The sequence below is a fragment of the Hevea brasiliensis genome, chromosome 12, assembly GCF_030052815.1.
Source record: "Hevea brasiliensis isolate MT/VB/25A 57/8 chromosome 12, ASM3005281v1, whole genome shotgun sequence".
Classification (NCBI taxonomy): domain Eukaryota; kingdom Viridiplantae; phylum Streptophyta; class Magnoliopsida; order Malpighiales; family Euphorbiaceae; genus Hevea; species Hevea brasiliensis.
Window position 1 is genome coordinate 41,689,937 of NC_079504.1, and position 13,120 is coordinate 41,703,056.

The window sequence follows — 13,120 nt, forward strand, 5'->3', positions numbered from 1 at the left end:
TATCGTATGACACCAAAATATATAATATCTTAAGGAAAAAAAGTAAGATATTATATATATATATATATATATATATATATATATATATATATATATATATATATATATATATATATATACACACTGAAAAATGTTTTTTATTTTTTCTGAAAAATCTAGGGCCCCCCAAGATGTGTGTGTGTGTGAGAGAGAAAGAGAGAGAGAGAGAGAGAGACGGACCAGAGAGAGAGAGTTGTGCACCAATAAGAAATGCAGGTAACTCATTAGCCTTGCAAGTGGCCTACGATTTTGGCCTTGAATCTCAATCAACCTTACCCATTTTATAACAGCGAATGATGAAGTTCTTGAAGTGCTTGCTTCAAATGGATTTGGAATACTTTCCTGTGTAGTTAGACATTCCGCACTAAGTTGTAAAACGGTTGATGAAAGATCACACAAGGACTGAAGCTTCTTGCAATCAACGAAATGAAGGTTTTCAAGTTTAAAATTTCTACTTATGCTTGTAGTTAGTGAAGTTTCCAAGCAAGAGCAACCCTCCATGCTAAGATGTTTGAGACTCGAAGGAAGATTATTTGGAAATGATCGAATCCTCTTACAATTGCTGAAACTAAGAGCTAAGAGTTTAGAGAGTTGACTAATGCTTTCAGGCATGCTTGCAAAATCATTTCCGCTTAGATTTAGATGTTGTAAAAATGGGAAACAACTTAGATCATAAGGAATCATTGCATCCGTAAGACCGCAATAACCTAGATTAAGTCTCCTAAGAATGCAAAAGCCTCTTAAAGAAGGCAACTCAAAGGACACGGCAGGGGTAGGTTTCTTAGGCATTGGCCACCAAGGGCAAAGACAACCCCATGGCTGAGCTAATGGCAATGATGTTGAACCGATTCCAGCTATTTCAAACACATCCACAGATGTCATATCCCCGATGTTATCTGGAATTTCTTCAAGATTTGAGCAGCCACTCAATATAAAAACTTTAAGAGACTTCAAATTACACAGGCTACTTGGAAGAGCTGTAAGGCTTTTGCAATTCTTCATGTTCAGTAAAACAAGCCTTTCTAGAAGTCCAATAGAATGGTGTACTTCAAGTAATCCTGTACAACATTCAAGTATCAACTCTTCAAGGTATGGGATCTCTCTAAAGTCGGGTGTCTTGATTAAATTTTTGGAGTAACTAAGATCAATTATCTTCAACAACTTTAAAGCCTGTAAAAGATATAGAAAGGAAATCAGAAAGAAACCGTAAAACCAGAGTAATAAACAGATATAAGGAGTTAATTATACATACTCTTACTCCCTTCCATAATTGTTCAATTCTGCTATAAGACAAATGGAGCTCAACAAGTTGATCTGGTTGAAAAGTTTGTGGCAAAGATTTGAAAGGATACCCACGCCATTCCAAGTACCTTAATTCATTGGAAAGATATTCAATGTCTTTGGAGAGGTTTAAATTGCGAAGTATGAGCAATCTGAGAGCTTTGATCTTCAAGAAGGCTTTAGAACTCATGTATCTGTCTCCTTGATCAAACATATAATCCAGGACTACACCTTCAATTAGATTTGTTCCCTAAAAAATCAAAGGCAACAATTAGTGGTGAAAACAACTGGAAGACTTAAAACATTTATAATGGCAGTTTATCAAATCAAATATAATTCTTAATATTGAGTAATACTAACCGTATCATTCATTAAGACGTGACAGACATCCTTATAGAGCCATAGTCTGCTACGTCGTCCAGGCTCTTCTCGACATTCTCGATGAACAATTTCTTGACCCATTTCTTCAAGGAAATCATGCATCCACACACGGTTGTCTGAAATAGTTATGAGAGATTTATCGATGAGCTCCCTTATACCAATATCTGGGCATAATCCACCACTTTCTAGTACTTTCATCACATAAGGTTTCATTTTCCTTTGAAAAAGCATGCGATGTCAAGAAATATTTTTTTTTGTATTTCCTCCAATCCATCAAAACTTATTTCAAGCTTACTTAGAATTTTTTCATTGGGAATTTCTTTCAACCTCTTCAATGCACTATTCCATTCTTTCATAGACCGAGCACACAAGGAGGAACCCAAAACATTAAGCGCTAATGGGAGGCCTCCTGCATAGTTTACAGCTTTGTTGGATAGCTCCATGTAATCTTGTGGCGGACAATCTTTCTTAAAGGCTTTCAAGCAAAAGAGTTGAAGGGCTTCATGATGATTTAACTCTTCAACCCTATATATTTGATCTACTTCATGTTGGATCAACAAATGTTCATCCCTTGTTGTTATTATGATTCTACTTCCAACTCCAAACCAGTTTTCATCTTTTTTTCCAACTAATAATTCTAATTGCTCCAACTCATCAACATCATCAAGAATGACCAAAACCTTCTTCCGAGATAGCCTATTTTTTATGTGATAAACTCCATTGTATACATCATACACATCTATGTCTCTTTCCATCAATGTTGCACATAAAAGTCGTCTTTGTAAAGTGAACAAACCATATTTTCTTGAAGTTTCTCTAACATCCGCAAGAAAAGCACTACCCTCAAATTGGCATTGCATTTCCTTATAGGTGACACTAGCAATAGTTGTTTTTCCAATGCCACCCATCCCACAAATACCTACCGTTTTGACATTGTTTAGCTCCTTTATATTGATACACAATCTCATTTTCTCTAATCGTGAATCCATTCCAACAAAATCCTTGGCTATGCTATGACTAAATCTTTCCAATTTGTTAAGTACATCTTTAGTGATATCCTGAATAAACTCTGATTCCTCCCTACAATACAAGAATTTCCTATTATCATATATAACACAATATTTTAAACATAGAAATAACATTAAAAACATCAAGTGTTCAATTTTGTTCATATCACGCACACGAAAATTCTATAATATGCAAAGGGTATATTATAGAGAGAAAGAAATAATAAATTCCTACGCAAATTGAGATATCAATAATAGGAAACATATAATAAGCGTTTCATTGTACTCATATTCAATAATAGGAAACATAGTCTTTCCAAAACATTTTAAGTTTGTAGTCATGAGTTCTTCCAGTGGCACTTCTTCCTCAAATGATATTAAGGCTTTTTAGACACTTTTTATAAAATGTTCCTAAACACAAAATAATTACAGATAATTTGAGACGTAACTAATTAAAGCTTTGGGAAACACAATAAAATTTTCTCTTAATAATATTTTCATCTCAAAATATTTGGTGGGAGAGGGAAAAGGGAGTGAGAAATTCTCTCCATTTTAAGGCATGATTTTAACAAAACGTTAAAAATTAATTTTTAGTGGACAATCATTTCCCATAATTGACTATCAAAATATTACCATTGCGTTTACAATGTAAAAAAAAAATAAAATAAGAACATTTTGTATTTTTTGCTGAGGGTTGCTGTGTGTCACTAATCAATGACTGCCACATGTACTAAATTACTTCGATTTGTTTAAAAAAAAAAAAAACGATTAACTTGTGTGATCCATGACGTAGTCAACCAAGTCGTCTGAGTTTGATCGAACAATTAAAGACAGATGCAAAGATTTAATTTAGGAGTCCAATTAAAATATGTGATTGAACAATTAATGACAGATGCAAAGATTTAATTTAGGAGTCCAATTAAAATATGATGATGACTAATAAAATAAAATAAAAAACATTCAATGAATATAGCCATGAAAATAAAGTTTAATTTTTGAATAAAATTGACTTGCTAAAGATTAAATAGAATTACTATTAATATTATAAATTACTGAATTTAAAATATATTGGCTTAAAATTAAAAAATTTGTTCAATTTACTTCAAATTAAAATTTTTCAAAACAATAATGAAAAACAAATTCAATTCAAATTATAGATTAAAAATCTAATATTATGAAATATATATATATAACATGAGTATGAAGAACTTTCGACAAGGGAAATATTCCAACAATAATAATGAGATTATGAAAAAAAAAAAAAAAAAACCATTTTAAATTGATGAAAAGAATGATGCTTAAATTATACTAGACTTTCCTTTGATGATGTTGTCAAACAATTTAAATTTCAAAGAATAGAAATTGATGATGGTAGAATTAATAAAGAAAAAAAATAGGTTAAGAGGCAATGATGGTTTGAATTTTTTTTTTTATAAGAGTGTTTGTATTTTACTGTTTATATATAATTATTTCAATACAGTAATAAAAAAATTGATTTTTTTAAAAAAATTTGTAGTGAATCTATAAAAGCTTTTAAAATAATCGAGTAATTCAGTACCCCATTAAAATTTGATAAGAGTAATAAAAAAAATTAAGTTTTTGAAAAACTACTACTATACCGTAAAAAATTTTAAAATTTCAGCAGCCAATGCCCCCTGGCCTCTGGAAATATCCATCTCTGGACCTCGTATCATAAATTTTCTGGTTAAATTGGTCTTATTGACGCATGAGTCTAGTGAGGGACATATAGGAAAATGCTAATTAAATTCAAATAACTAAAAGAAATGGGATATATTCTGACCTGCCTTGTAAATTCCATCCAGAAAGATTGGCCACTTGAGTCATAGCAAGTCTCCACCGTTGCACCCTCTCGTCGTTCTGCTGATAATGTTCAAAGTCATTTTCAAAACTCCCATTCTGTTTTCGAACTTCTGATGGATTCACATCATAGAAAATGGGCAAAACTATTTGGTTGCCAGAGTTCTTGCATTCTAAAATTTTTACGAGTTCATCCAAACACCATGTTGAAGAAGCGTAATTTTTTGAAAAGATGACAAGAGAAATTTTGGAGCTTTCAATTGCTTTGAGGAGTTCTTGAGAAATAGTTTCCCCTTTCTCAAGTTCTCGATCATCCTTGAATATTATGACCCCTTTTTGACGAAACTCTTTACACAAATGACTGATAAAATTCTTACGGGTATCTTCACCCCTAAAGCTAAGAAAAACATCATATTTCCATTGTTGAGAAGAAGAAGAAGAAGAAGAAGAAGAAGAAGAAGAAGAAGAAGAGTTTTCTTTCATGGCCTTAGGAGCCATGAAAAGCTTTTTAATAGTTTAAATGGGAAGCTTGATGGGTCATTTGTTACGTCTTTCTTCTACAAGCATAGCTTGGTATTTATAGAAGCTATTTTCCATTTGTCTTTCTTCTATAAGCATAGCTTGGTATTTATAGAAGCTATTGTGCAGTGCATTTTCCTAAAACCTAATTAAAATTATATTTTGTTGTGACAAATTGGAAAAGCTCTCTTCTCTCGTGATAAATTCAAAGTCTTTTAATTTTACCTTTGAAATTGAAAGCAAAGTTAATTAAGCACACAGCATAAAAATTGGGTCAATTTACTCGAATTTTTAGCTGTATAGAAAGGAGAGAGAAAGAGGCGCGTAAAGCTTTAAATGTTAATTTTTCTTTTGGTCCTTAATGTTTTATAGAAGTAATAACTAAGTTTTTACATTTTTTAATATTTTTTGAAAAATAGTTTTACTAAGATAATATTGTGAAAAAAAAATGATGTTATAATTATTGAATATTTAATTTCGATTTTCGATTTTAAGATGAGATTGACAGAGTAAAGGAATGAAATAAATTTTTTATTTTACTTTCAATTATTTTTTTCTATTATTGTTATAGTTTTTTTAGGAGGAAGACGATAAAATTTATAGAGAAATAACTTTTTATAAATTTTGAGTAGCCAATTATAAAATGTAAAAATTTTTATTTAGTCCCTGAACAAGTCATGTAGTACACAGTTAAAAATGAAGACAAATTAACTCAATTTATCAATTTTAAAATATAACTAATTCAATTTTTATATTTTGTACTTGATTAAATTTTACTATCAATTTGAAAGATCAAATTAATATTTAGTTTATATATCATGCATTATGATTATTTTTTTGACAAGTAACTATTATTCAATATTTAATTAGTCATATCGAATTATCATTTAATTAATTCATAATTAAAGAGTTCATTAATTATGCAAAATTTTTAAAATTATAGTATTTCAAAATATTAAATTTTATAAAATTATAAATAATTTAACTAAAATATGTTAAGTTTATCTCTTAATAATAATAATAATAATAATTATTATTATTAAATGATGATCATAATCGTCCATATATAGTATACTTTCAATATATACCTTAAACTATGACCCTGTCTTTATGAATCATTTTTTTCCAATAAGAACATCTGATGCCTTCACATTCATCTGATATCAAAAGTAAAGCCCTTTTTGGCTGCTGCTAAAAAAAAAAAAAAAATGGCTGCCTTAACCTTGGCAACTGTAATCTCTATAGCATAATCTCAAATTTTTAATTTAATATTACATATTTTTATTTCAATAATATATATATATATATATATATATATATATATATATATATATATATATATATATATATATATATAGTTTAAGTGAGGAGAAGCTCTCAGTTCAGATTAGGACATACTAATAATTTAATTTTATTAAAAGATTATAGTACAGTTTAATTATAGTACAGATTATAAAACAATAGTTGATAAAACTTGAATTCTCAAATTATATATAAAACAACAAGGATGGTAAATAAGTTTTTGGGAAAATTACGTAAAGTTCCCCAACCTATAAACATGTTTTCAATATTATAATTTTTATAATGTTCTTCTTATTATTTTAAAGAAACTTTATTGAGATAAATTTTTTTTATAACTTATAATTTAATTTTTTTTATAACTTATAATTTATGTATAATATTTAAATTAAAATATTAATTTAATTAATTTATATATAAAAATATTTATTTATATAAAATAATTGCACTTTTAATTAAAAGATCAACATTAACAATATTATTTGAAATTCTAAATTTTAGATCAAATATCTAAAATTTAAATCTAAATTCATGAATCCAAACATTGATTTGAAATCTAATAGTGGCTCTGAAATTGAAATTGGAAAAGCTTTCTTCTCGTGACAAATTCAAAGTCTTTTAATTTTACCTTTGAAATTGAAATCAAAGTTAATTAAGCATACAGCATAAAACTTGGGCTAAGTAAGGTTGAGGATTTAATGCTTGTGAATGAAGAAAATCTCCGTTGATAGCGCTTTACCCCATAATAGACATTTCCGACGCGAGTAGGATTAGACTTAACTCAGTAGACTAAAGATACCTATAATTTACTAGAAAAACAAAACATATTTAGCTCATTCCATTTTTTGTTTAGATATACGTCTTCATACAATATCATTACTGATGATCATTATGAGCGAATAACACTCTTATGCATAACATATTCTTATCTTAAACACTTGCTTATAACAAAGGTTATAATTCGAAAGCTAAATATTCTTAGCATTCACATAAGTAATAAAATCCCAGCTTAAAATTTTTAATGGATAAATCTGGCCATGAGGTTTCAAAAAGTTTCTTCTAGATATTTAAACAAGTAGAAATTAATAAAATTACTAAAAAAAATAGTGAAAGTCTAGACGCCAAAATTTCAATATTTAAATATTTATTAAAATCAATGAAAATTTACTTAATAATCAAAGGATAAACTAAAATAAATATAAAAAATTATAAAATGAGAGTGTAGTCTTATATTTGTCACACCCTGCTTCTAGAAAGGAAGAATAAAAACTACCACTAATGTTCCCTCTTGCCGCTGCCGCCCTTTAGCCATTTCCAGCGTTCATGAAGTTAAAACCACCGCCTAGCAGCTTCCTTCTATCATCTATAAATCAATAAATGTCCTTTACACTTTGATTTCATCAGGTATTGAAGGAAGACTGACAAAAATCCAGCTTAGTGTTGTTTCAAGAACATGATGGCAGCCCGAAAGTTCCTTAATTTCTGAAGTTTTGATGTTTAATTTCACAATGGATGTTGGGTAAGTGATTTCTACCATGGTGTTATTCACTGTGTTTACACTCACCCAGTTATTTTAATATTTCAGAGCTTTTGGTGTTTCCTGCACTAGTAGTCCTTTGTCTTTAGTAGCTTTCAGGTCTAATGGAGGTTTGGCCAACATGCTTTATGTGAAATTTGGGATCCTTTTCGGGACCATCTTATATGTGTATGTTTAGGTTGCCTGATTATTGGGCTGTAGACATATTCTTTTTAATCCTGATGTTTTGTTCGAGTATCATTCTTTTTTGTTTTGGTAAGCAATAAATTTTATTAAAAGTATGAGCTCAAAAAGGAACCTAGAGAAACAAATACTACAATTGCATTTACATTGTCAAAAAAAAAAAAAAAAACTATTGCATTTACAATGTCACTAATCAATGACTGCCACATATACTAATCAATGACGTTGTCAACCAAGTCGTCTGAGTTTGACTGGATTTCACAAGTTTTGATCGAACTTTTCATAGACTCATTCAATGATGATGACTAATAAAATCATTTCATGCGATAAAAACAAAAACATTCAATGAATATAGCCACAAAAATAAAGTTTAATTTTTGAATAAAATTGAGTCGGTAAAGATTAAATAGAATTACTATTAATTTAAAAATATTATGAATATTTAATATTATAAATTACTGAATTTAAAATATATTGACTTAAAATTAAAAAACTTGTTCAATTTACTTCAAATTAAAATTTTTCAAAACAATAATGAAAAACAAATTCAATTCAAATTATAGATTAAAAATCTAATATTATGAAATATATATATAACATGAGTATGAAGAAATTTCGACAAGGGAAATATTCCAACAATAATAATTAGATTATGAGAAAAACTGTGTGTAGGAAAAATGCTAAGGAAGTACGTGAAGACCGGTTCAAGAGTATGTACAGGGAAAATGCTAAGTGAAAATTGGATCAAGACTACAAAATTCTGAGAAAGTGAAAAATGAAGTTTAAATTGACTGGAATCCGAATGATCCTAACTGAAACTCACTCGATTTGCCATCTCTACCCTTGCGAATGAAATTTTAATCTTTAAAATTGAATCCTTAAAAATAACATAAAATAATTTTTTCCACCTTTGTTTGAAAAATGATAAATTTTGATTTGAAATCTAATGGTGGCTCTGAGTTTGAATTGCATATCAAAAGAAAAAACGAGTAGAAAAAACCCATCAGGTATTGACAAATGTGAATATTGGACAAGGCCATGTACATTTGACAAACATTGATAGAAGATATATTATTTATAATTTTTTTTAATTTATAAAAACTAATTGCATATCATAAATTAACATGGAAAGTAATCAGAAACTATATTCACTATAAATATTATTTTAAATTAATTATTTAAGCATTACATTCATATTATGTCGTTAGTTTATAGTAGATCGATTTAATCAAGAAAAATCTCAAATAATTAAGAATTTCAAAAACAATATTAAAAATTGGAAGAAACATTTAACAACATTAAAAAGAATAAAAAAATCTTCCAGAAGAACCTTGTGTATGCTGCACTCACCTATCGAAATGAAATAAAACTTAATTTATAAATAAAACTAAACTTAAAATAGCAAATCATATATTAATTCATGTTTAAATTTCATCTTAACTATATTATTAAAGGGCATAAAAAGACAACAGAAATATACAGTAAAAGAATGCAGAATATTGCTAGAAAAAAAAACAATTGTTTTAACCTACTTAATGGGTTTGCTTTACTTAATAGGCCATTACCGGTCGTCAGCATTCAGCGCCCCTTTTTTTTAGCTTGTTGGCTAGATTCTGCTTTTGCATTCTAGTCATGCTTTACTTTATTCTAGACATTTAAAGAAGTAGAAATTTATAAAATTACAAAAAAAAAAAAAAAAAAAGAAAGGGTAAAAGTCGAGAGATTTAATCTCCAAATATGTCTAACATAAAACAGTGGCCTTCTATTTTTTTTTTCTTCTTTTTAGACGCCAAAATTTGAATATTTAAATATTTATTAAAATCAATAAAAATTTACTTATTGTATCTATATCAAAGGCTGAGATATATGATTCAAAATTAAAACGTTTAGATATAATTATCATTTAGAGAAAAGATTTGAACTTATATATATATACATGCTAACAAGATACAAGAATTTTATTATTTATCTTTTGTTATTTTATCTTTAACTAAGGTTATATTATTTATTTATTTATATGACTCATTATTTGAAATCACAAATTGCTAAAAAAATTTAAAATTAAATTTTAAAACTATAAAATTTTATGTAATGAAATGACAATTATATATTGTAATCAATTATACTTAAAGTAATGTAATAGTCATTGCATACAAAAATGAATGTAATTATAATTACTTATTTTGATTTTTTTCATTTATTGTTAATACTATCACAACCACTATCCGGCTACCACTACTATGACAACCGCTATCCTGCCTTGTTACCATCACCACCACTACCAACATCACCACCACCACTACTTAATCACAACTATCACTACTTAGCTACGCCACAGCTGCCACCAGCTAGTCATTACCAACACTACCACTATCTCATTTTGCCACTACCACCACCTAACCATCACTGTCGCCGCCACTACTATCACTTAATTAATATTTCCACTTGACTACCGATCACTACATCCACTAACACTTATTATTAATATTATAAAGAAATTAAATATTAAAATCAAAATTATCATTATATTACACTATTTATATTTTTATTTTACAATCAAACATAGGAATGTAATGAAAATTACATTACATTATATTACAACTATAATTTTATTATATAATTGATTATATTAGATTACATTACGCTTTATCAAACATAACCTAAATGTGGTTTGATTGGATAAATGAATATCAGTACTAGTATTCCCTTTGTTGAATCCTTAAGAATAATATAGAATAAAAAAGCTAGCTTCTTTTTCCACCTTTGTTGAAAAATGATAAATTTTGATTTGAAATCTAATAGTGGCTCTGAGTTTGAATTGCATATCAAAGGGAAAACGAGTAGAAAAAACCCATCAGGCATTGACAAAAGTGAATATTGGACAAATAAATATAAGGACTCAAAAGGTTAAAGTTTGAAAGAACAACAACAACCATGTTATGTTATTTGAAATTCTAATTCACCTTAATAAGAGGGTTTTTTTTTTTTTTTATTGAATACTCCCATTTTAAATTTAAAAATTAAAATTCAGTATTTCATCCAAACAATATATTTTCAAATTTATAAATTTCAAATTTTAAATTTTAGATCCAATATTTGAAATCCAAAATTTAAATCTAAATCTATGAATTTAAGCACAACCTAACTTCTTTTTCCACTTTTTTTGTCAAAAATGATAAAGTTTGATATGAAATCTAACAGTGGCATAGAGTTTTTGTCACACCTTACCCCTCTGTAAGGTATGATATAATCCCGTAGTATACCTAATAAATTACAGAATTTTGCTTACCGATAATCTATTAAATATACTACAAGAGATTTTGACAAAACAAATGCATTTTTAAAATTTAGCGTGGTGATAAAAATTTATCTTAAGTGGTCTCAATTCAAGTATATGTCATAAAACTTATTTGGGAATAATTAGGTATTTTTAAAATTTTGCAGAAAATCCGCGTGGTTGCTGCTAAAACTAGGTAAAAACAGTTCTTCAATTTACGTGAAAGAGAAATTTTATACAGAAATATTCGTCAATCTCGATAATTTCACAATTCGTTTCAAGCAATCAACTCAATTTGTTTCATTCCATTCCCACTAAAACCCATCATAAGAAAATGATTCATTATCTACAAGTTTCAGAAAGAATTTAAATATTACATTCATTGGGGTGATAAAATTAATTTTATAAAAATATATACAAGTAAATAAAATCTCATATTAATATAACAATAATTGCATTTGAGTACATTCCAAAATAATATTACAAGAGTTTTTGTACAATTGCTCGAACGTATTTACATTCAAATAGTTACATAATTACATCAAAATCTAACGTCTAGAGGTATACCTACAATATACCCAAAATTAATTTCAACACGTCTTTAAGACACAGCTTCAAGTGATCTCACTCAACTACTCTATCCCTCCTTTTACCTGCGACAGTATACAAAACTATCGCTGAGCAGTGAACTCAGTGGTGCGCAACTAATAATTTAAAATTTAATACACTATACTTTGACAAAATCATAACAAAGAGATTGAAAATATTCAATTTCTTCATGATACATAAAATCAAAGTCAATGTTTTCAATAGTGCAAATCATTTATTTGAATGATATTGATCAATAATTAAGATTTACCAAATCATAAATGCACATTTGAAATATTCACATCAAATTATGAAAATAAACATTCAATTTCACGAAAAAGGAAAGTATAAAAATATAAACCAATGATATCATTTTAGAAGCAAGGTTGCTCACTTTCAAATCCATTCTTATTCTCACTGACTTAATGCAAGACTAATCCTTAAGGGCCATCTTCGAAGTTATTCTCACTCCCTATAGTAGGGGAGATCGAATCATGCACATTCCATCCATTACACCATAACAAATTAAATTCCGAGAGGGGCCATCTTCAACTTAGATCTAACTTTTTATATGAGGAAGATCAAATCATCAATGTGCACGTACCACGGTATTCAAAACAAAGCTAACACCATTGTCTCCTCAACAAATGAGGGACGGGTAATAACCATGTCGAGCATTAGTAGTGAGCTATAAAATAACATTAGAAAATTCATTGCCCTTTTTGTGAGCATATAATCACAATACAAATCGTTTCCATGCCAATCTCAGTAAGCAATATTTTCCATTTTTCATGCAAACCCCATTTCAATCATAATTTCCCAAAACCAACTTCATTCACACCATAACAATATTCAATAATTGTTGAGATAAAATCAAAATTTGATAAACATAATACATGAAAACAATAGAATCATTTAATTAATTGAAATGTGTAAAACACTTATTAATTAAGGACTAGTTGTGCACAAACCTCTTTGGTTGTCTTGACCTAATCCAAATTTTCCTCCTTCCTTGGATGGTTCCTTTCTAACTGAAACACATAATTCTAAAGTGTTTCAATACCCATCCAAATCATTTCTAATAATTAATCTAACAATTAAATTTTGCATATTTAATTTTACTTATAAAATATCCTAAGGTTGGCCACGTACATTTGACAAACATTAATATGAGGTACTTCTCTAATATTT

General features: G+C 28.2%; 2 protein-coding genes across 2 annotated transcripts in view; both read right to left on the reverse strand.

The window, feature by feature from the left end:
* The window catches only part of LOC110646205 (disease resistance protein RUN1-like), a 2,508-nt gene extending 609 nt beyond the window's left edge, over positions 1-1,899 (reverse strand). The window contains exons 1-3 of the mRNA XM_058130690.1: positions 1,681-1,899; positions 1,292-1,570; positions 316-1,209 (exon numbers count right to left, since the gene is read on the reverse strand). Of these exons, the coding sequence (XP_057986673.1) occupies positions 316-1,209; positions 1,292-1,570; positions 1,681-1,899 (1,392 nt within the window). The remainder of the gene's footprint in view (positions 1-315; positions 1,210-1,291; positions 1,571-1,680) is intronic.
* LOC131171438 (disease resistance protein RPV1-like) lies at positions 1,896-5,039 on the reverse strand. Its single transcript, XM_058131546.1, has 2 exons — positions 4,510-5,039; positions 1,896-2,781 (listed from the first exon to the last, which is right to left on the reverse strand). The coding sequence occupies exons 1-2, from the start codon at positions 5,022-5,024 to the stop codon at positions 1,911-1,913; spliced, it is 1,386 nt and encodes a 461-aa protein (XP_057987529.1). The 5' UTR covers positions 5,025-5,039; the 3' UTR covers positions 1,896-1,910.
* Between the last annotated feature and the right edge of the window lie 8,081 nt (positions 5,040-13,120).

What these genes read in the sequence shown, in the direction of transcription:
- LOC131171438 (XM_058131546.1), bottom strand. Translation starts at nt 5,024, where the DNA reads ATGGCTCCTAAGGCCATGAAAGAAAACTCTTCTTCTTCTTCTTCTTCT. An exon ending in GGATGGAATTTACAAGGCAG is followed by an intron (nt 2,782 to 4,509) that starts GTCAGAATATAT and finishes CTTGTATTGTAG; the next exon opens with GGAGGAATCAGAGTTTATTC.